Source organism: Grammomys surdaster, unplaced genomic scaffold (genome assembly GCF_004785775.1).
Source record: "Grammomys surdaster isolate TR1022 unplaced genomic scaffold, NIH_TR_1.0 364, whole genome shotgun sequence".
Classification (NCBI taxonomy): domain Eukaryota; kingdom Metazoa; phylum Chordata; class Mammalia; order Rodentia; family Muridae; genus Grammomys; species Grammomys surdaster.
The window spans coordinates 854,076-878,357 of record NW_021604783.1 but is presented as its reverse complement, the minus strand read 5'-3'; the positions used below and the strand labels follow the sequence as shown (position 1 = coordinate 878,357).

General features: G+C 42.0%; 1 protein-coding gene across 1 annotated transcript; it reads right to left on the bottom strand.

The window, feature by feature from the left end:
* Positions 1–487: 487 nt before the first annotated feature.
* Positions 488–22,903, bottom strand: LOC114631753 (myosin-1). Its single transcript, XM_028780149.1, has 38 exons — positions 22,660–22,903; positions 22,423–22,566; positions 22,150–22,306; positions 21,127–21,154; positions 20,262–20,376; positions 20,070–20,162; positions 19,893–19,956; positions 19,124–19,222; positions 18,932–19,035; positions 18,673–18,811; positions 18,338–18,456; positions 18,100–18,249; positions 17,173–17,343; positions 15,677–15,989; positions 15,514–15,590; positions 14,368–14,455; positions 14,166–14,283; positions 13,822–13,945; positions 13,598–13,734; positions 13,252–13,507; positions 11,527–11,769; positions 11,240–11,416; positions 10,299–10,444; positions 10,126–10,216; positions 9,648–10,037; positions 8,974–9,100; positions 7,373–7,491; positions 7,010–7,206; positions 5,587–5,770; positions 5,165–5,330; positions 4,954–5,078; positions 4,238–4,546; positions 3,947–4,150; positions 3,506–3,631; positions 3,248–3,418; positions 2,701–2,805; positions 2,486–2,581; positions 488–746 (listed from the first exon to the last, which is right to left on the bottom strand). The coding sequence occupies exons 1-38, from the start codon at positions 22,861–22,863 to the stop codon at positions 594–596; spliced, it is 5,829 nt and encodes a 1,942-aa protein (XP_028635982.1). The 5' UTR covers positions 22,864–22,903; the 3' UTR covers positions 488–593.
* Positions 22,904–24,282: the final 1,379 nt, after the last annotated feature.

The following is a 24,282-nucleotide window of genomic DNA, read 5'->3' as shown; positions in this document are numbered from 1 at the left end:
AGACAACAAAGTCCGCACATCTCTACATGAAGATAACCAGGAAGTAGAGAACCTATTATTTCAAGGAATCCTAACCCCAGCTTAGTGATTCATGTCATTTTAGTGAAGGATTCATATATTAAATGTTTTACAGTAGTTAAAGACAATTTTTAAAAATTTTTCTCTGATTGTATTATGTAATTGCCATTTTAATATTTACTCCTTCTTAGGATGGAGTGGTTCATATCCCTTCAGGAAAGTAATCAATAACCTCATTTACAGAAGCCAGGTGTTGGGCCAAGCCTTGGCATGACTCTAAGCTCTCCCGTCTTCCCATAGGCATGTGTGTGGTACTTACTGGGCTTGGCCTGGCTGCTCTCCATGCCTAACTTAGGTGACTAAGGATTTTGTCATAGATGTAAGCAAAATGTTTCTTTTCTTTTTCTCTCCTTGATGTACACAACGACCAGCTGCCATGGAAAAGGGGGAAAAAGACACTGACAAGCTCTTGGCAGATAAATTTTTTATCTCCAAAAGTCATAAGTACAAAACAGAGTGACAAAGATCTTCACATTTTGCTCATCTCTTTGGTCACTTTCCTGCATTTGGATCGATCACTCTTCGCTTATGATTTTGGTGTGAACCTCCCGGCTCTTCACCCGCAGCTTGTTGACCTGGGACTCGGCAATGTCAGCCCGCTCCTCGGCTTCCTCCAGCTCGTGCTGGATCTTGCGGAATTTGGCCAGGTTGACATTGGATTGTTCCTCCTGTGAATAAGAATGCATTTGTAAGGAAGAAATGCTCACGTTTTTAGACTTTAGGGTCAGTGCATCTTGGGTGTCTTTTTGCTTAAAACCAATCCACTCTAATAAGTTTTCAAAGAAGTCTAGAGAAATGTGTACATTATTTTATCCTATTAACCCCCTGTATGCTTCATGAAGTCATTGTTAAACACAGGTGACATTGTCTCTGAACTTTCAGAAAAGCTAACACTACTATGATTGTGTGTCCCAGGCTCTGTTGTCATTGCTGTTGAGGCTCCCAAGGATGAACGAGACTCACACAAGCAATCTCTATGACACCAAACTGAATATAAATTATTGCCACTTGGGTCATAAATTATCCCCCACTTAATAAAGTTTAGAAATTAAACATGTTTATTATTCTATAAAATAATCCAAGTTGTCTCTGATTATGCTTGTAGATACAGTAATGAATTTTGAAAGGCCAGTTTTAATTTAGTCTCCAGTAATTATTCTTTTTTTTTAATGTCTCATTAAGAACCTTTGCAAAATATGAAATTCAGATTTAGAACATTTATGAAGCTTAAAATTACTTTGAATAGGGGTAGATCAGAAAAGCCCTTGCATCTTCCTCTCACAGTAGAACAAATGCAAGAGCTGGAGTGGAGGGAAGCTAGGTGGTTTGACAGGCTATGGTGCGAGGTGCACATGTATGTAGGTCTGTTCCGTCTTCTTCCTTTGCTGTCCTCCTCCTCTTCCTTTTATTCTCAGAGCTAAGAGCTCAGGGGGTCAAAAAAAGCCACCAATGGACAGAGGACCTTATCTGCAATGTGTAGGTACATGTATCCACAAAGATACAAGTGACACTTGACTCCTTAGGAGTCAGAGAAGGGTAAATGTGACGGTGTAAAGCTGCAGCCACTCACTGGTTAGAGCATTACTAAACCTTCTGGCCTCAGTACTATGTATAACACTTAGCTGCTCCCTGGATCTCTGTGTGTACAACAATGACTTGTGATGTAATTAAAGTAGAATTCCTACTTCCTTCTCATCTGGATCATCTAGTCCCCTTTGTTTTCCATTTCGGTTATAGCTTACTTCACCCACCTGGCTACTCACACCCCAACTTGAAGGATTACTCCTGCTTAGCTTCCTTTTACTTCCAGGGCCAGCCTACTGGCAAGCCTAATGCCTTCTCTCTCTAGAAAAAATCCTGAATCTCATCAATTCTTTTTGTTTTATTTCTGTAACCCACACACCCACCTGAAAAAACCTTCTAACATGCATTCTTGTACCTACTTGGGTTATCCAACAATCTTTTCTCTACACTGTGGTAAGGACACTTTTAAAAATTAAAAGCAAGCCACATCTGGTCTAGGAGGGAATATATTCCTTGATTCTGTGGCCTGATTGTATTTGTATAATGATGAAGGCTTCTTTCTAGGACCCAGAAGACCTTGTGATCTACTTTCTGCTTGGCTCTCTGGTTCCGCCCCTTCTCTAGAACACTATAGGGACTATGCTTTGGCTGCTTGGGTTTGATGCTTACAACTGGACTCAGGGCATCAGAGATGCCAAGCCCACATTCTTCCACTGAGCTATACCCCCATCCTTATTCTCACTAGTACAATTTCTCTCTGACTTATTGTACCACATTCTTAAACCCTCGCTAGGACATTTCCCACTGTTTTGCTCATCTTTTTTTTTTCCTTGCCTTCTAGTGTCTGTTGGCCACCCCGTCATGTCAGGGGTTCTGATCTTACCGCTTCCTCAGCTTGTCTCTTGTATGCCTTGACCTTTGACTGTAGTTTGTCCACAAGGTCCTGGAGCCTGAGAACGTTCTTGCGGTCTTCCTCAGTCTGAAAGAGTTTTTAAAGTGTGAGTTTCTTAAAAGCATAAATATCACTTCTCTTTTCTGTACCTATGGTGTTTAATGTCTTGTGGATAGGGGTATAAACCCAGAGAAGCCTTTCCTTACTTGGTAAGTGAGTTCTTTCACTCTTCTCTCATGTTTGCGCAGACCCTTGATAGCTTCAACATTGCGCTTCTGTTCGTTTTCGACTTCTCCTTCAAGTTCACGGACCTACACAAAAAGGAAGATGAAAAATTTTTTACTTTTAGATTTGCTTATTTTACTTTTTGTGTATGAGTGACACAGGTCAGAAGTGGTTATCAGATCCCATGGAATTGAAGTTTTAGATGCTAGTGAGCCATCACATGGATGGAACTATGGATGAACAGTAATTTGTTCTTAACCTTGGATCCATCTCTTCAACCCCCAAAGGCAGATTTATAAAAATATTTTTATCACCTAATTAGTCAATGAGTTTATACGTCTTCAACTGACCTGCTGTTTTATATGTAGATCCTGATGTCTTCATCCAAGTGCCCAAACCTAAGCTGTTAGACAATAGGGACTACCTGCTCTTCATCTCAGGAAGCCCTACAAGGTCTAGCTGTCTTACATATTGACAGTCATGTGCTAGAGTAGAAAGACAGGAACACATGTTGACCAAGACACCCACCCTGGCCTCCAGTTTCTGGATCTGCTTCTTGCCGCCCTTCAGTGCCAGCTGCTCAGCCTCATCCAGACGGTGCTGCAGGTCCTTCACCGTCTGCTCCAAGTTCTTCTTCATCCGCTCCAGGTGGGCGCTGGTGTCCTGCTCCTTCTTCAGCTCCTCCGCCATCATGGCAGCCTGGCAAGTGATAAAACAGAGTTGATTAAGGGCTAACAAAGCCCTGCAGGATTCAGACTTGCTATCTCCATTTCACTCTCTGCTCACATCAGTGATGGCTTTCTTGGCCTTCTCTTCTGCATTGCGGGCTTCCTGGACGATGTCTTCCATCTCTCCCTGGATTTGGGAAATGTCTGTCTCCAGCTTCTTCTTGGTGTTGATGAGGCTGGTGTTCTGATTAAAATACCAACCACAGAAAATATTAAATATTGAAGAACAAAATTAGAAAGTCAGATGTCCAAAAGAGCCTGTAAACTAGTTATTCAAAAGAGCCTGTAAACTAGTTATTAACTAGCATCCCTTAGGGGTTCCATAAGTTATCTGAATTTACAGCATATTTTTAAAGGACAGTCTATTCTGGACATCATAGGTTGAATAAACAAAAATGTTATACATGTTAAACTTAGTTCTTCCTAAAACACTATGTGTATATTTCTATGCAAAGCTAATATCCATGCATCAGTTTCCCCTTCATACTCATTTACACACCTGGGTGTGGAGGAGCTGCACACGCTCACTGGCATCCAGCAGCTCCTGCTCTGCAATCTTCCTGCTCCTCTCTGTCTGTTCCAGCGTGGCCCGCAGCTCTTCAATCTCAGCCTGTAGCAGGTTGGCTCTGCGCTCAACCATGGCCAGCTGCTCCTTCAGGTCCTCCTGGCCCCGGAGAGCATCATCCAGGTGCAGCTGAGTGTCCTGTGCAGTGAACAGTCATCATTGAGACACTGTGTCCTTGGGACAGGTCACACCACTCATTTGGCATCACCTCTTGGTGTTACCTACTTTGAGGATGCCTTGTGTGTTCCTGTAGTTTCTCAGGGCCTCGGCAGCCATGCGGTTCGAGTGGTTCAGCTGGATTTCCATCTCGTTGAGGTCTCCCTCCATCTTCTTCTTAAGCCTGATGGCATCGTTCCTGCTCCTGATCTCAGCGTCCAGCGTGCTCTGCATGGACTCCACGACTCTAATGTGGTTTCTCTTCAGCTGGTCGATCTCCTCATCCTTCTCAGCAATCTTCCTGTCGATCTCAGACTTGACTTGGTTCAGCTCCAGCTGGATGCGCAGGATCTTTCCCTCCTCGTGCTCCAGAGATGCCTTAAGGACAGCAAGAGCCATTGTTAGCAGGAAAATGTCACTGTGCAGTATCCAACAAAGGTTAAACTATTTCTCCTCACTTGTTTCTGTCTTTGTGCTACCACCATTCATTCTGATATGCTCCTTTACTATATTGCTATAGAAATACATAATGTGCATAATTGTTGGTGTTATGTACTTTCCTCTCTCCAGCCAGAAAGGACCCTCCCCTTACTCATCTTTGTTTGTTTTCTGTTTCTACCACAGTTCTTAATATGTTCTTTTGGTACTTGTGTTCATTCTTTATCTTCATCCTCAGTGGAGAGAATTAAAAATCATTTTTCATGTTTTTGATTCACCAATCTTTGCACCCCAGAGAAAGGACCTAGTTCCTTCTGTAATTGTGAACTGTTCAATAGATTGTCTACCTCTGCTTCCTCTAAAGCAGCCTGGAGCTCAGATTTTTCCTGCTCAATTTGCTTCTTTATTTTCTCCAATTCATGGATACGTTTCCCTCCTTCTGCAATCTGTTCAGTGAGGTCAGAAATCTCCTCTGTTAGGAAAAAAGAAACAAAAATATGTATAGAGATGGGGGATGTGTTCCTTCAAATCCCTTGTTAAAGAAAATGGGAGACATACGTTGCAAATTCTTATTCTCCCTTTTCAAGGTTTCGAGTTGGTCTAAAGATTCCTCATAAGCATTCTTAATCTTGAACAGCTCAGTGCTGAGAGAGCGGGACTCCTTCTGGGAAGCTTCAAGTTCAGCATGGGTTTCCTCATACTTCTGTTTCCATTCTGCCAGGATCTAAAGAGCAAAGGGTGGAGAAAAATGTAGCTGATAAAGTTTGAGGGGTCAGGGTAGAAGCCGTGTGTTCTAGAAACTCTAAGTCTGATCTGAGTGATCTCAGATTGAAAATAATTATGAAGGAAAAAAGTAACAAAGTACTACACACACACATGTGCATACACACACACACACACACCACAGTTCCTGCTAATGAATGGGGTAGCCAAGTGGTTTTGGAAGGCTGATCACATTAAAGAAGGATCTGAGAGCACACCTTATCGAAGTTTCTCTGCTTCTTGTCCAGGGCGGCACAGGCGGCGTTGGTCCTCTCCACATCAATCATGAGGTCCTCCACCTCGTTCTGCAGCCTCTGCTTCGTCTTCTCCAGGGAAGCACACTTGGCATTCACAGCTTCTACATGCTCCTCAGCATCCTGCAGACGCTGTGCCAGCTTCTTCCTGAGAAATGGGAATGGATAGTAGATGGGAATGGTTATCAGTAGAGCTGACTATTTCAGCTATAAGTGAGCACTTCCAAAGCCAAACTTCCCCAACTAGGTTTCTGAAGCTTGTTGGGTACAATGGGTTCTCTGGGAGCTCACCGTTGGTCTCCTACCACCAAGTGCTAAATGCAGCCACATTTCAGCATAGTTATATTTTATTGAGCTTCAGCCAACTTGATCCCTTTGCCTTCTTTGTAGAACTTAGAATCTGCGTCAAATTCCTGCCAGTTATACCTGTGTCTCCACTCAGTTTTAGTGCTCAGAGAGTGGCATCTGTATTTTGCTAATCTTTGTGTTCTTATAGGCTGGCTCACATAGTAAGTAATGTTGACCATGTTAAAAGTGAGACATCCTTGTCTGTGAGTAATTGTATCTCTTCTCTTTTTTCGTCAGCTTTTTGTTAATCCATCAATTTAAAAAAAAAAATCTTTCCCAAGATAAATGCAATTCTGAGAGTTTATTTCAAAATCACTCTTAAGCATCTGTCGAAACATTAATTTCATCAGCATATAGATTGTGCATTATTCTGAGAATGAATGCCTAAGGGCACCTTAAACTGATGAGTAAGATTCGCTTCTACCTAGATCCTTTCTCACAAAAATTCAGCCTTGAACTTTCAGATGGCGTTGGATGGTCTATTCCTTTATAAAACAATGTGCTTTCTCCCTTACTGCAGCATCTCTGTCAGTATACCACGCTGGGCCTTGATCACATATTTCTATTTCCTCTTACAGTCATAGTTTTGCATATAAAAAGAGAGCTACTATCCATCCAGATTATTTTTCTCTTTGCATTCATACCCCTAGGCCAATTATTGCATTAGTGGTTGAGAGAGAGAGAGAGAGAGAGAGAGAAAGAGAGGAGAAACACATGAGAGTGTATAATTAACTGAATAAGCTACCATACTAATTCTATCTGCATCTGTATAGACAGAATGAGGTCAAGAGTTCCCCCCTTTGAAAAATTATCATTTGGCTTCCTCTTGCCTACATCTTTTCTCTGTCTGCCATGGACTTCTGTGGTATCTTTCCACAGACTACCTAGGGAATTTGTATTTCCCATATGGATTGATGTTCACATTTTCTCTAGCATTCTTGAGCTTTGAGAAAGCAAGGACCCTCTGCCCACAGAGAATTCCTGATCCAAGCACTTTGTTAGTAGATATATTGTCATTTTCACCAAGTCAGGCACATACTTGGCCTCCTCCAGCTCTTCTGTGCGTTGGATGGCATCTGTCTCATATTTTGTCCTCCACTGGGCCACCTCGCTGTTGGCTTTGGACATGGCCCTCTGCAGCTCAGCCTTGGCTTCCTGCTCCTCTTCATACTGTTCCCGCAGTAGGTCACAGTCATGGCGGGAGGACTGAAGAGCATGAGCCAGGGCACTCTTGGCCTGAAAAATAAAAGTTTAGAAATTTAATTTTATGTGTTTAAATTGGTATTTATTCTCTAAGCTCTTAGATCCCACCAACAAACGGGGTGGGATTCATACACACGGTGAAAGTACAAACAACTGCAAGACCAATGATAGCCATGACAACAAGAAGAAGCCAGTTCACCTTTATCTCCTCTTCAAGCTGCCTCTTCAGCTCCTCAATCTGTTGAGTGAATGCCTGTTTGCCCCTGGAGAGCTGGGAAACCAATGAATCCTTTTCATCCAGCTGGCGTGAATATTCACCTGTAAAGACCAAGGTCCAGAAAACTCACCCTGACATTAGACATTAAAGCTCCAAAATAAAAAACTGGAGCAAAGAGTCTAAAACACGGTGGCAGATGGAGATTATATCAGATGCCCATCGTCCACTTCAATGCTGATGAGCAAATCTTTGTGCAATGAGAATATGGAGAATTTTGAGCCAAACTCTTTATGATCAACCAAGAAGGTTTTGGGAGATATTTAAGATGATCTGATTGCAGTTAAAAGAGTTGAGTGAACACATGACAAACAAAGTACAGAAATCGTTCAAAGCACTCAGATACTTTCTGGCTACCAAGTTACTGAGTTGGCCACCTGAAACATTTTTTGGTTGGAAATAGAAATCTTCAAACAACAGACCTCATATGCAGAACGGATGCTCAGTAGACACTCTGGGAGCCTACCCATGATGGGAAAACAAGTGACTGTCTTTCTGTCCCCAGAATAAATTGGTTCCGAATTGTAAACAGCTCCCAAACTAAATGGTGTTTAAGTTTGACTTCCGTTCTTGAAGTAACATGTTCAGAAAATACAAGGCTAGGAAAGCCTTGTGGCACCCCTGTGAAAATTCATTACAAGTCTTACCTGTTTTGAAATATATTAGGAAGCATGTGTTTAATGTTTAACCTTTTTAAGATCATAACACTGATAGGAATTAAAATGTGTGCTAAAGAGGAGACATTTTGGGGAGTATCCTAACTTGAGAATAGCTTTGTTTTACTCTGAATGTCCTGCCCACCTTAATAACAATAATACAGTCTTTGAGTGTCACAGGAGGAGCAACATGACTTTAGCAGAAAGTTTGTCAAGTCATTAAGAAGAATTCATTCTGACTTCCCAATCAGGCTGGTCAAAACTACAGCTTCACTTGTGCTCCTGTTTCCTTACTGAACTGTGTTCATTCCCACCAATTTGCACTTAGACAAGGTACTCCATCATTCCCAAGATGTGTCATCTTCAAATAGGAATAACATCAGGCTAATGAGGAAAAATAACTGTTAGCTTGTAACAGTATTTGGAAAAGTGAAGAGTCAATAGGGAGATAAACTTTGTATTTGATAATTCTGTTTGTTTTGAGATCAAGCCTTGCTATGTAGTCTAAGCAGGCCTAAAGCACAGAACATATTACAGATTGATCTTAAACTTAGCATTCGTCTACCTCAACTCCCTGGAACTACAACTACGGGTATGTACCTAATGCCCAACTCATAGTTGATAACTTTTTGATTGCATCCAAATCTGTTATATGATGTTCGAAGCAAAAATGATTGTATCAACCAACCTATCTAGCTACCTACCTACCTACTGAATGACCTATCTTTTTCTGAAAAGAAGCAACCTTATATCATTGTTCAATAATGAGATGCTTCCATGGAAGGTGATATGTGACCTCAAGTAACTCAGTAAAGTGTTCAGCAAATTGAACATCCATGGTAAGTTTGTGGTTTCACAGATACAGCCTACCTGACTCCGTCTGCAGACGTCCCCTCTGCGCAGTCAGCTCATTGATCAGCCGCTGCTGTTCCTCCTCTTTGGTCTTCAGCTCACTCACTTGGTCCTCCAGTGTGCGGCACATCTTCTCAAGGTTTCCCTGTATTCAAAGAGTTGCAGAAACTAGTCAAGCAAAAACTTGTACAAAGAACACTTGAGTGATCCAGACATAGCTGTTGATTTGAGAATAAAACTGTCTTTACAGACAAAGATAATAACAAGCTTGAGCTGTCGTGAGAAGAATAACAAGACACATGGTCTGAGCATATCACTACTATGTTATTTGTTGAATCCAGTGCCTTCTTTATATTTTCTTAGCTGTGGTTTAAGACAATGATGCCTGACTGAGCCCGTGGCATGTTTATGAGAAGCAAATTTTGTTTGATCATAAAGGATGAATGAAAAGCCCTATGATTGATATAAAGCATTTTAAAACTTCAAAATGTATAGTGGCATAGTAATTTTTGGTTTCTGAAGGAGCTCAGTTTTCACTCCTTCTGTTATTTGGATATGGCTATTCTTACTTAGGGTGAGCACGGAAGGCTTACTCCCCGTTTCCCTAGTCCCAATTTGTGTTGCCCCTCCTCCTGTAAGTTCTTAATGATTTGTCTACAGAAATCTCTTTGACAATTATATCATGTTTGCACCTTAGATTTGGAGATGACCTCCATGTTACTGGCGAGATCATCGATCTCCATCTTCATCTCACTCTTCTCCTTCTCCAGCTTCTGCTTGACCCGCTGCAGGTTGTCAATCTGCTCCCCGAGCTCAGCCACGCTGTCCGCATGCTTCTTCCTCAGGGTAGCCGCTGTGGCTTCATGCTGCAGGGTGGCCTCCTCCAGGTCCCTGCGCATTTTCTGGAACTCAGCCTCTCTCTTCTTGTTCATCTCGATCTGGGCTGAAGTGGCTCCGCCAGCTTCTTCCAGCCTCTCGCTGATCTCCTCCAGTTCCCGGGAGAGGTCAGAGCGCTGCTTCTCTGCTTTGGCCCTGGAGGCCCGTTCTGCCTCGATTTCCTCCTCCAGCTCCTCGATGCGGGCCTGGGGGTGGTGGAAAGAACAGACTCAGCATCTTGGGTCAGTCATTTTTTTCCCTGATGAGTTAGACTGATGGAAGTCATTGACTTACCTGCAACTCCTTGATCTTCTTCTGCAGTTGCATGCCAAGGGCCTGCTCATCCTCAATCTTGCTCTGCAGGTTGCTCATTTCAAACTCTTTCCTATAGGAAAAGCCCTTGGGTCAGTCACAGAGCCATTGATAATAATCTCCCCCACCCCGAGATCTTTATCTTCACTGCTTACTTTTTGAGTTTCTCATCGAGCTGCTGTTTGTCATTTTCTACGTCCATTGTGGACTCTTGGGCTAGTTTTAGGTCACCCTCCAGTTTCCTCTTGGCTCTTTCAAGATCCATCCGAATTTTCTTTTCTTGTTCCAGAGAGCCTTCAAGCTAAAAGTTAACAATTCCTAAATGCAGTCCCTAGAATTGCATATTTGCCCCAAGCTAAGTTAGTGACATTAATTCATAGTGTATCAGCATGCTTTGCGGATGGGAGGGGGGAAGTTATGAATTATTGAATTAGGAAGACCTGTCTCATCACTCCTCCATTTGTACTGTTGCATGCTTAGACCAAAGAGTCAGTGTTTAAAATGTGAAGTGTAGTGATATGTGCCATGATTACTAGCAAGACATCATGGCTTCTATATACCTCACTGAGTGCCTTATTGGCAATATTTCCCACATGTGATGGGCAGCAAAGAGATGTTTTCACACCATGATTTGGCTAATGTATCCTGTATTCACACATGTCCAATAGGTTCTCTCTTGGATATCCTATCATGTGTAAGGCCAGCTGATCTTCACATTCTTGTCTAGTGTTCTCTTGTCCCTCTGAGCATGAGGCCTGTTGACATGTTGCTATGCTTTCTACTTAAAACATGTGCCTTTGCCCTTGGGTTCTTGAAGCCACCAGTGTTTCTAGTGAGCTAAAGACTGTTTTGTTCATACAAATCTTGATGAACAAGACCTCATTGCCTTTCATTCTTTTTATTCATATCATCTGTTATCAGCCACATGTCTTGTTGATTTTCTTGTGTGTGCACCTTGGTCTTCATGTCAGCAATTACATCCTAAAGTTCTTGTGTGGGGAAAGCGCTTTGGTAATATCCAGTATGTCATGGGGAGACAAGCTCATGCTTGCTTAATTATAAAGGTTAAAAAATATTTCTGAGGGCTTAGACTCACATCATCCACTTGCTGTTCAAGCTTGATTTTGGCTTTGGTCAGGGTGTTGACTTTGTCTTCCTCTGCCTGCAGGTCATCCAGGGTCTGCTGGTGGGCCTCTTGGAGAGCCTTCTTCTCCTTGGTCAGCTTGGCAATGGTTTCATCCAGGCCTGCCATCTCCTCTGTGAGGTTTTTCACCTTGGAAACAAACATGCTTTGCATTAAACATTAGATCTTAATAGTTACGGTTTTATGCTTTACTTCTTAATTAAAATGAGTCCTAAGCTTCCCATGTATACATCTCAAACCTTGTTCTCCGTGGCATGCTTCTCCTTCTCAACCTTGGCCAGTGTCAGCTCAAGGTCATCGATGTCCTTCTTCAGCTCTGAGCACTCGTCCTCCAGCTTCCTCTTCTTGGCTGTGAGCTCGGCATTGATCTCCTCCTCGTCCTCGGCTCTCTCGGTCACCTCTTTGATTTTGGCTTCCAGTTGGATTTTGGTTTTGATAAGCTGGTCACATCTTTCCTCTGCATCAGCCAAGCTGTCTGCTTCCTGTAAAGACATATTAGAAATTTTTAGATTTTGGTTCTCTGGACCTTTTAGATTCTATTAATATTTTTAAAATAAGCAAGCAAATGATGTTTAAAAGCATTAAGTTTCTTTTAGTTAGCTTTCCGCCACTGAGCAAAATCATCAGGGCATTCACTATTAACTTGAATAATAGCAGAGAAATGTAAAACATGGTTTCCAGTAAAACCATGATACCATTGTTTTGTTTTATGTTTAATGTGTCGGCATATAATTTCAAATCAGCGTTCTTTGTTTAATGTTTATATTTATTAAAGTTTAGTATAGAAAGATATTAAAATAAAGAGTTTTATTTTAATAAAGTATCACGACCTTGCTAAGAGGAGAGTGAATATCAAAAAAAAAAAAAGTGACCTAAATGGAAAGAGTATCTTCAAATGACAACATAGTACATATACTATGGTAGTACTTGGATAAGCATTAACCTTGTTCCCTGTGAAGAAACAGGATTTGACATGTAAACTCTGTGACAACATCCTGTATCTCTAGACTCTACAACTCATGAGATAGTTACTAGGTAGGTAGTAGATGAAATACTGCTAACACACACATACATACATACACACACACACACACAGAGAGAGAGAGAGAGAGAGAGAGAGAGAGAGAGAGAGAGAGAGAGAGAGAATAGTTGGATCAAGCTTAGGCATCATCTTCAATAATCTCTTTATTCTTCTCATTTTGGAAAACCTCAGTCTCTACAAACTACAGTAAAGATACAAGCCAACCTTGATGTTTGCAATTCCTTTTGTTATATATTCAGAATAAAGACCCTGTGGGACTGATTATTTCCCCTTCTGATTCAGAAAACTAAAGGGGAACCTTTCATGTTTCTATGCTTGATTATGATGGCAGCTTGGGGAAAACAAAAATAGATTAGATGGTAACCCCTCATCACATATTATTTTCCAAGTCTCTGGATATTTATTCATTCATCAGAATGAGATCATCAGCTCAATCCCTCATGCCATGCATAAAAAAAAAAAGAGAGACACTATCTATAGAAAGCCTTGCCTTAATCCAATACTTTTAGTCTAAAATTCCTAAAAACAAAACTGTATAGAAAGTTTTTATAGGACTATTGGTTAAATATTTGGAATATTGAACTGAGAATGATACATTTTTATTACAAGGTCTCCTTCCTATTCACTAATAATATTGTTCTTTTGGCATTTGGCAATAGGTAGGATTGTGGGAAAGCAAATATTTCACGATTTCCCATTCATAGTCTGCCAAGAAAAGCGATTAAAGAATCTGAAACATTTGGGACTTTTTTTCCAGGCAACTAAGACTCCTACTGAACTGATTTGTGGTACTGTTGCATGTGGAATGTTACAGGGCACTCAAAGGAGTTGTTAATTGAAACGATTGTTAGCCTGTCACTTGATTCTGAGGAATTAGCACTGAGCTGAGATTTTTAGCGTCAGAGAGAACTGTGAGACTCACAGACTGAACTTGGAGCTGCAGGTCGTTTTTCTCTTGCATCAGAGCTACCATCTTTTCTTCCAGCTCTTTTCTCTTGGCCTCCGCCTTCGCGAGGTTTTCTTTAGCTTTTTCAAATTCTTCCTTCATGTTGGCCATCTCCTTCTCTGTCTCTGCACTCTTCAAGAGAGGTTTGATCTTGAAATACAGCTTCATCCAGGGCCAGTGCTTCACATTCATGAAGGCACGGACATTGTACTGGATGCAGAAGATGGACTCTCTGTGATAGGAACAGAAATGTTCAAAGTTGGATTCTAACAGGAATCAGGAATAAAGGAACTAGAACAGTGAATGTTGCTTTTATCCATACCTTCTCTCCACCATCTTCTGGTACTCCACTCTCGCCAAGTACCCTCTGCACATGGCCTGGGTCCGGGTAATAAGCTGGGCCAACTTGTCATCTCTCATCTCTTCTAGGAGCCCCAGAAGACCAGCTTTGAAAAAGACCTGTGTGCAGGCAATGTTGCAGGTCAGAAGCGTCACACAAAGTTCAAAGGGGCAGGAAAACATTCAGTTGAATTTCAAGAGGATTACCTTGGTGTGACCAAACTTGTACTGAGTATGGTCAATATCGATGGAGCCAAGCAGCTTCTCAGAAGCCTTCTTGCTATCGATGAACTGTCCCTCAGGGATGGCACTTGCATTCAAAACCTTGTATCTGTTTAAACCAACCAAATAAATGACATAGATATTATCACCAAATAAATCTCCTAACCATAGTGACACTATTGAAGGAACTATATTGCTCCTTTATATATTCTTTGTATAGCCAAAGGACTTTACAATGTGTCCCCAAGTCACTTGAATGTGCTGCCTTTCTAATTGTTAAAAAGAAAAAGAAAAAACCTTAAGATAGTTCACAGTGACAAATATACAACCTCTGCTTGAAGTCTGCATAGAGGATCCTGCTGGGGAACCCCTTCCGGCAGATGCGGATGCCTTCCAGCACCCCGTTACACCTGAGCTGGTGCAGGACCAGTTCATGCTCCATGGCACCTGAAAGGACACGTGCATTTCATGGTCTAGACTCTGAGATGAACACACTGGGACCTGTCAGGATAGATTCCAGAAGTATCTTACCAGGAGTCTTGGTTTCATTGGGGATGATGCACCGTACAAAGTGGGGGTGAGTGCTCCTCAGATTGGTCATCAGCTTATTCAGATTCTCCTGTGGAGTCATAGAATTGCTTGTTTAGTATGTGCTGTTATATACACTCCTATTTAAAGATATAATGACCATGAGCTACCACTCTGTTTCAATTCTACTGAATAGTATCCAGTTTTGAATTTTCTAAACTCATGGCTGGAGTTTCTGAGTCCTTGATATGTCCTCCTGGCTTATGCTTTGTGGACCATTACCATGATTTCCTGTTAGTTGTTGAGATGGCCACTCGCTGCTGATGAATTTCTTGGCATGGTACATATCTATCACAGCGCTGTGATAGATACAGGCAAGGGTGAGGCCCACTGAGATACAGTGGCACTACATCCATTCGTAGGGCCTTTACTGAGATATTTGGCATGGCTTAGCTCCTAATCCAGTGCTTCCTTCCAACCTTCCATTGATCACTTTACTCTCACAAGCTCTTTTCTTGTTCTGGTCACACAGCTGTATCATCTTACTAAGAGTTATATTACTGAGTATCAAAAGTTTACCATTTTTCAGAGAAAGTCTTTCAGCAAAACAAGAGCATCTGGTTTTCAAGATGTAATTAAGAGCTGAGATTGCCAAGAAAAGAGAAATTTTTTTCCTTGAAATCCTCCTGATTTATCACATCTGGTTTCTTATATTTTCTCCTTTTGACTCACTCTTCAATTCCTGCCGTGATTCACCTCCACTTTCAAAGAGGCCTCGACTAAGGATAGACTCCTAGTATATACTTAGGAACCTAAATCACTTGGAAGCTCCCAGAAGTTCAAGAAAATTTCATCATATATGCAATCCTCTCCTACTGGAGAAATTTTTTTTAATGCAGAATGACCTCATTGCCAAGTTCCCAATTTAGTTTTCCATCTGATGCTTCTATAATTCACTCCTGACCCTTATTTATTGGGGGATTGCTTCAAAGTTATTCTGACTCTCCCTAAAATTCAGGTCTACCACTGTCAGCTGACCCATCCCTACCCAATTTCAGAGCCTTCAAGACAATATCCTAGCCCTACCACACCCTTTATATATAGCAGCATATAATCTAAACCTGCTAAGAGAGAAAATGAAGTTTGTACCCTGAAGAGAGCTGACACCGTCTGGAAGGAAGAACCCTTCTTCTTTGCCCCTTTCTTTCCACCACCGCCACCAGACTCTGGGGGAGAAAGGAAAGCATGGTCATAAGCCACACTTCTCTGCTTATGAGTTCCACATTTATAAATATTGCTGATTGAAAATCACCTGCTTCAGCAGCTGCTGCTGCCCCAGAAAAGAGGTAAGCCAGAGTTTTCATTGAAGACTTCTGGTACAGCCCCACCACGGTCTCATTCAGTGGGTCCTTGTTCTTGTCCAGCCAGCCGGCAATGTTGTAGTCTACAGTGCCAGCATAGTGCACCAGGGAGAAGTGGGCCTCAACCTTGCCTTTGGCAGGTTTGGGCTTCTGGAAGTTGTTGGACTTTCCAAGATGCTGTTCATACAGCTTGTTCTTGAAGGAGGTGTCTGTCGCCTTGGGGAACATGCACTCCTCTTCCAGGATGGAGAAGATGCCCATGGGCTAAAAGAATAAACACAGAAAGAAATGCTACGTGAACTCTGTCTGCTCATAGGAGTGAAAGATGACACAAATGGCTAAAATCTGTCTTCAGTTACACAGAGCTAATGAAGACTCCTTTGTTTGGTTAGAAGTCATTGATTTAATGAAACTCTTGAGGGCTATGCCCTTCTGGAGTTTGTGTCTCTACCCCAAAAGTCTTATAGCAGAATTTCTTCCAAGTACACCTTCCAAACTAGTTGCACTAGTTCATTGTTGGTCTTACAAACAATGCAGACTCCAAGACTTACTCAACCTTTGCAGAAAGAACTCATGGGAGTGAGAGCAGGGAGCAATGTCTTAGTGTTGTATTTGAGATGAGCTTAGCACAGCTCGAATTTGAAAGCTTCTGTCTACAGCATTAGAAATTCATATTCCAAAGATGCCAGAGAAGTAAGGAAAAAATGTTCTAATAAGTGCTAAATTTTTTTTAAGGAAGATAGCTTTCTATGTAAGACTTTGATTGTAAATTCTGGATATGCATAGAGTTCTGGACTCTATAGAACATATCTCTCTCCAAAGAGAGAACAGAAGGAATGAAGGGGCTGAAAGATGGGGGATGGGTGAACCAGTGTCTCTGGATATGACATAGCTGGCCACTGTCCTCATGATCTCAGTAGCTGTGATTAGTTACCAGCCCATCACCTGTACAAAATGGGGTCTGTTAACCTTGGATGGGAAGGTTCACAGGCTCCACCCTGCTCTGAAGAACGACTAGCAGTTAGTGGCAGCTAGAGAGAGAAGGTGTATTTTTTTTCTGTGGGATAGCCACTAGTAAGTTGCCCATGGTGTGGTAAGCAGTCCTCTCCTCCATGTTCATGTATGCTCATGCAAACTCAGGGGATCAAAAAAAAAAATAAGTAGAAGAAAGACTTTTTGAGGAAGGGTCAAGAATTAGGCAGGGGCGGGGGTAATGTGGAATTGGAATAACCAAAATATATTATAATGTATAATGTATTATATGTGTGTGTGTGTGCAAAGTAGTCAAAGAATGAATGTTTTTTAAAAGAAAACATCTTGTCGAATTTATCACCATACTTTCTTCATTTTGTTTATCAGTAGACATCCTTTTTCATTGCACATATCCAAGTTTTGTTGTCTTTTGTTTACACACCATACAACTATGATCTAAACAGGGCACACAAACCTTCTCGATGAGCTCGATGCAGGCCGCCAGGTCCATCCCAAAGTCAATGAACTCCCACTCGATGCCTTCCTTCTTGTACTCCTCCTGCTCCAGCACGAACATGTGGTGGTTGAAAAACTGTTGCAGTTTCTCGTTGGTGAAGTTGATGCACAGCTGCTCCAGGCTGTTGAACTAAATAGGTGGAGATGAAAATTAGCATTCCATATCTCAGGAAGGTGTCTCTGGGTTTTCCTCAGTGGGGCAGGTTAACCACTCTCTCGCCATGGTGGGGCTTTTGTCTCACTTGTAGCAAAGCCCCTTACTCAAATTTCATCAAGTTATCAATATGCTCATAGAAAAAAGGTCCACAGATATAATCCTACTGGTACGAAGAGAGCATATCACTTTGGCTGACTGGACTGGATGGTGTTCTTTTTAGGCAGACATACATAGTTTATTTAGTTGCCATTTCTGTCCACTTCTGCCTGGTCAGTTGCAGAAGATACCGTAGTGTCAAAACACACTTCATTTCCCTAATTAAGCAGATAGGGATCTCAAAGTCTATCACTTGACATCCCCTTTCCTGGTGCCACTTGGATGCTATTGTTGCTTTACCATCTTGTCAATCATTTACTGATTGCTGTTTGTGTATTGAGGACTGTTTTAAGAGCTTTAAATGCAGCAGCATTGTAACTGACAAAAAGACATGCAAGAAGGTGTTACAGACATTGATGGGTCTGAAATTCTTCGAAGACCAGGCATGTGCTACCCCCACAATCACACGGTGAGAAAAGGACAGATCTCTAGTTAACTCCAAAGTTCATACCCTTGTCCAGATTTTCAGTCCTTTTGCATGAATGAGTTTATATACAGTCAGTTTTCATAGATATTCCTTGAGGACTACAAGAACAAGATTTGCAAACTTTTACAAAGTTTCTGCCAACTTACATCAAAGATCTCAAAGCCAGCAATGTCCAAGACCCCAATGAAGTACTGCCTGGGCTGCTTGGTGTCCAGCTGCTGGTTGATGCGGGTGACCATCCACAAGAACATCTTCTCGTAGACAGCTTTGGCCAGGGCACCCACTGAGTTGTACACCTTCAGAAACAGAACAGTTCTTGTTGGCATCATTAATAATATCAAGAAGGTCTCTGGTGTGTGTGCTTCACAAAGGGCATCCATTTACCTGCTGCACAGTCTGGCCTTTGGTGACATACTCATTACCGACCTTGACCCTGGGGTAACACAGGGCTTTGAGCAGGTCAGCAGAGTTCAGATTTTGAAGATAGGCAGCCTTGTCAGCAACTGCAGAAACAGAATTTAGTTTCCCAACATTGTCTCCTCCAGGCCCATAATACACAGAGGTAGAATGTTTAGACTGCTTTATACACCCTATTTGGGGATAAATTTGAGTGTGTTCTCTAGAAGCTCAGCTTCAAAAGAAACATGAGTTTGGGCTATATTTTCTTTTCGAACTCATGTAGAGAGTTTTATTTGACTTTGGCTGTTTGGGTTTGGTACCTTCGGTGCCATCTGGCTCAGCCTGCTCCTCACGTTGCTTCTGCTTGAATTTCATGTTCCCATAATGCATCACGGCTCCTGTGAGCTTATAGATGGAGACTCTTTCATCAGAAGTGAAGCCCAGAATATCAATGGCACTCTGTGAGGAGACATAAGAGGGTAAGTGTAAGGGCAGAAGACACTGCTCATTTGGTGGGATTTGTAGTTTGCCCTAACCAGGCTTTTGCTAGCATATACTCATCCATAATATATGACTTACATCTGTAGCCATCAACTCTTCTTGGTCATCAATGCTGGGCACTGTGATCTCCCCCTGACTGACAAACGCATAGTCATATGGGTTGGTGGTGATCAGGAGCATTTCTGGGTACATAGGATTCAGGATATATGTTTAGTATTAGAAATTGTTGATAGAAACACTAACTTCCATCTGTGAATGTAAGGTTCTTACCAATTAGATCTGGCTTCTTGTTAGACATAATCTGGTAAAAAATGTGGTAGCTTCTCTCAGCTTTTAGCTGGAAGGTGACTCTAGACTTCTCCAGAAGATCTGTAGTGGAGAACCAATGTCAGATGAGAGGGGATTACCAAGCGTCTTAGAATGGTTTTAGAACTTGAGGTCATCAGCTAAGTCTTATGACCCCTTGAGATAGTAGCTCAAGGTTTATAAGGTGCCACATGCTACATCTCTGCAAACACTGAGTTTCCTCTTACCACCTCAAAAATGAAGGAACTACGTACTTGGCTAAAGGGACACTCACTTGTCATAGAGAAGAACCTTGACATTTGGAATATAATCTAATCTTAAAACTGCTGCTTCTTAGAGTCTCCTGGCATTCTAATAGAGAGGCCACTAAGGGGATCAGTTATCAAGGCTCAGAAAAGGAAAAAATCACATACTTTGACTCCACAGACAACTCAACTACCCTCATGTTACTTTGTTCTTTGAAAATTTTGAAATATTCAATTTGAAATGAAAGTGTTCTGAGCCAGCATACTTCAAACGAGTCCAAGAATGCCTGGCAGTTCCTACAGAATCATTAGCTCATGCCTGGGTTGGTAAAGCTCCCTGTGAATTTTGCCTAGGGCTGGCACTCACTGCAAGCCTGTTTGGCAGCTGAGGTGGTTTCTAAGCTCCATGCTGAGCAGGAGCTGCAGAGTGTTCCTCCAAAACCTCATTTGTTATTCTTGGAATCTAGTTAGAAGGTCCAGTTACTCACATGTTTCAATATCAGCAGAAGCCAGTTTCCCTGTGGTACCAAAGTGAATCCTGATGAATTTACCCTTGGAAGGGAAAAAGATGATGTTAGCTTCAAAGTTTGAAGTACACAGATAGGAGTGAAGGCAATGCTTCCGATATAGTTTCAAAGGAAAGTAGAGAAGACCAAGAGACTCACAAAGCGAGAGGAGTTGTCATTTCTCACAGTCTTGGCATTCCCAAAGGCCTCCAGCAGGGGATTAGCGCTGATGATTTGATCCTCCAGGGTCCCCTATGAGGAAAAAAGCAGTCCTCACATCTTAGACTCTGGGCTTCCTTGCCTGAGAGCCCCCCAAAGAGCCTGGACTCTGGAATGTGACAATCATCTCACCTGCATTTTACCAGAAGGTGCTTCCTCCTTCTTTTTCTCCCCAGTGACTGCAATTGTTGCAAAGTACTGGATGACACGCTTCGTGTTCACAGTCTTCCCAGCCCCGGATTCTCCGCTGTCCAACAAACACCAATATGTGGGAAATTAAACTTTGTGGCCAGTGAAACTCTTTCTACCAACAGTATTTATTCTCTCATACATCTGTCTTTGTATCTATCTCTGTCACTGTCATCTAGGTGAGGTCTTTTTAGTCTATAGATAACTAATATTTTTCTCTTAGTTTGCATTGACAAGTAGGGGAATCCCTTTATTATTTGTTTAACGAGTGGTTTGAGTGCTTAAAATGGTCCAGACTCTTTTCAAGGTGTTGAGACTTGCTCTTGAAGAGTCCACCAAGCAGCCATGGAGGGAGGAGTAAGAAATCTTGAGTGATGTGTACCCCTTGGCTGCCTTAGACTAGAAATACAGCTCCAGTTAGCCCTCACAGGGGTTAGAAGTTCCCTAAGTAGGCCTCAAAGAACATGACTGATGCTGTTCCCCAAAAGCTTTACCTTCATTAGGCTGTGTGCTACTCTCTGAACTGGAGTGAGCTCTGGCCAAGCTCCAAGAGGAAATTTTACATTTCCTACTCCTAGGAGTGCCACATGGCTAGCGCTCTCAAGGCTATACTGACCAGCAGGATAAATTGCAGCGTTCTTGTTTTACATCTGGACTCGACCTGTCCTCTCCATTGAAGCTAAAACAGACCCTAGGTCCTCGCTGGTCTTGTCATCTCTTTAGTACTACCTAATTTTCTCCTTGGGTTTATTTTTCATTTTCCCAGTGAGAGGAAAACACCAGTAAGTTTCAGAATAGAAATACATACGTGATCAAAATAGACTGGTTCTCCCGATCTGGAAGAGAAGCAATGTGTGGTCAGCACATAAATCAGTCACATACATTTTTCTTGAATAGTGACTCAAGTGTCATATTTTCCATGGAAAATTTTTTCATTGTATTATTATAAAGTTATAGATGGGTTTTAGTCTCTAGTCTTTCAAGTTAAGAAAGAAAGCAATAAATTGCTGTCATGACTACATCACCACAGGAAGAATACCCTATTGGTATTCATATAAAGGACAGTATATTCCAAAGTCAGACCCTCCTCTCCCCTGCCCTCCCCTCCCCCAGTCACCATCTATAGATTTTAATGGCACACTTCCCACCGATTAATAGCTACTGCTAGAAATGCAGCACGTGCTCTGTTACAGGTGGGAATGGTGGTGTTCAAGGCAAGGTTAAGATTTCATTTCTAAATGGGTGAATTAACCTCACAAAGAAAACATTTCCTCTTCCTCTGGCCCCAGAATACAACCCTGTGAATGGCCTTCCTTGAATTTTTAAAGAATGACCAGGAAGACATATTTCAAAGTGAAATCCTTGGTGGGCCAAACGCTTCTGGTTATAAGCATGAGGGATCCCAAACACCACCTTCTCTAAGGAGAAGCCACCATCAAGAATCTGATGACTAAAAATGGCAGTACTTCTAAAAGTAGCCAGTCTAAGCAAGGAGCAACTGAGGCAATGAGGGGCGTCGATTACGTGACTTGCACTTCTAGTCAAGCAGTGTGTCCCTCAGTTACCATTTTTCTCATTCTTCAAACACACAAAGTAAAGTACACATTTCCGAGCAAGGCGACTCTAAGACACTGAGTGTCAGGGCTAAGTTGCAAGCAGAGTTAAGTCCCTGGCTTGATAGTGCCTACCCTTCTCTGCTTTTACACCTTTTGTGAACAATGAGAACATCATGAACAATCACGAACAACTGATTCTTTCTAAAGGTCTTTTGGACTCTGATATTGCTAGGTTATAGGTGATAATTCATGTGAAACCCATTTGAGCCACTCACCCGTCAGCATGAATTGGTAGGCGTTGTCAGAGATGGAGAAGATGTGGGGCGGGGCTTCCTGGCGCTTTTTGCCTCGATAGGCTGCCACCACCTCTGCGTTGTACACTGGCAGCCACTTGTAGGGGTTGACAGTGACGCAGAACAGGCCTGAGTAGGTCTGCATCAAAAACGGGGACACAATTATTGGGTAAGATATTCATTATCTACTTTTTTAAAGGAAAAAAAAACTTATTAACTACTCTCTTGATCAAAAAACCAGGATAGCGAACTCACGTAGATCATCCAGGCTGCATAACGCTCTTTGAGGTTGTACAGCACAGCGGGCTCGTGGAGGTGGGTCATCATGGCCATGTCCTCGATCTTATCGTACTTGGGAGGGTTCATGGGAAAAACTTGATCATCTTTTACTGTTACAGTCTGTCCATAAACAAGAGATATTAAGTTAGAAACTAAGTGTCAGTCAAACTAGCCCAGTGGTGTAGTGTCAGCAGCTCCAGATGTTTTACTCACAGCTCCGCCTTCGGTCTTGGCCGTCACCTTCCCCCCTTCCCTGCTCTGCACCGTTGCTTTTACAAAAGACTCCTTAGCATCCACCACGAACACGGATGACTTGGCGTCAAAAGGCTTATTCTGAGCCTCAATTCGCTCCTTTTCAGACTTCCGGAGGTAAGGAGCAGCCTCCCCGAAAACGGCCATCTCGGCGTCGGAACTCATGGCTGCGGGCTATTGGTTGCAGCCCAGTGGGAGAGCCTGTCTTGTAGAGGGAGAAATGGTAGAAATTCAGAAAGTGACTATTAGAATCACATGCATTTTTTTTCAATCCCTGACAGTTGTGTGAATGCATTGCACTGGGCCTACCAACCTCCCTGGCTGTGGTGTGGCTGAAATGTCAGACTCCTTGTTCCTTGCCAGTGCTGACAGGTACTTAATCATGCATTTGGAAAGTAGTTGTTTGTGGCTCGCCTACTGTGAGAGAAGTCTACTGCCTCCCGCACCTCATTTGTTGTGTGTATTAACCTTTAGAAGCTGCCTACCATTGGCTCCTATAAAATAAAAAGCGCAGAGGATGCTAAGATGTTCTCTGGCTCTTTATACTTTCTTTCTTCCCCATTGGATTTCCTGCACCTTGCAGCAGGGAGTCCTTCTCTTTCTGGCAGCCTTCACACCTCTGAGGACACATGCTGGATACAGAAAAGGGTTCGGAGCTGGCTGCCTCTTAAAAAGAACAATCAGGCTACTGTAGCTAAAGTTTTAGAATCTCTCTTGCATGTGGAGAGTTTGGGATTCCCCAACCCTAGACTTAGCAGTTATAAAGATTGTGCACTAGAATAGAAAGCAGAACTGTGAAGAACTTGGTTTGGCATTATTTTGTTAAAATGACAGTTTCTTATCCCTCTATCTGAATTTTGACAAACTTCATTATATTTTCATGTTCTTTTATTCATATTATTTTAAATATTGCCTTCAACTTTTTCCTTTAAAATTAAACCTTTTACCATCCATAAGCTCGATGGACAGTCATCCTATATAATCCATATTATAATTTTAAAAGATACCCTTTTCGAGGAAAGCTCCATTGGAAATTTTTTTTCCCTGTTTCTCCATTCAAATTGTAATAGCTGGCATCAAAATTAAAATACTTCGTCTTGCTGAAACCACTTTCTCACCATTTACATTTTTATTTGACAGACTATGAGACAACATGCAGATTTGTACTTTGGTAAGTCCAGGGTTGATCCATTCCATCTGTCCGTTTAGATATCATCTCGCTGTCTTATTAATTAGTGCTAAAAGCTGTAGCATAGAATGCTTATGGTTTTCTTTTTAAACGAGCAAACCCTGTCTCATTGGATGTTGCAGTCACTTAAAAGACAAACTACAAAGCTAGATATAGAAAACCCCATGCACAAAATTCCCAAGACTCTGAGACAGCATCACATATGCTGCAAAGGAGCTGTGTTAATGAGACCCAGTTTCCTGAGCCCCCTCCGAGTTTTTCAGCACAAGCATGATCAGCCATGACATTGAAATGCTTTTCATTTTTCAACCCCAACAGACACTTTGCAAATACTAAAGAAGATTACTTGCACTCAGAATGAAAAAAAAAAAAGGCGGGGAGGGAGAGGAAGACCT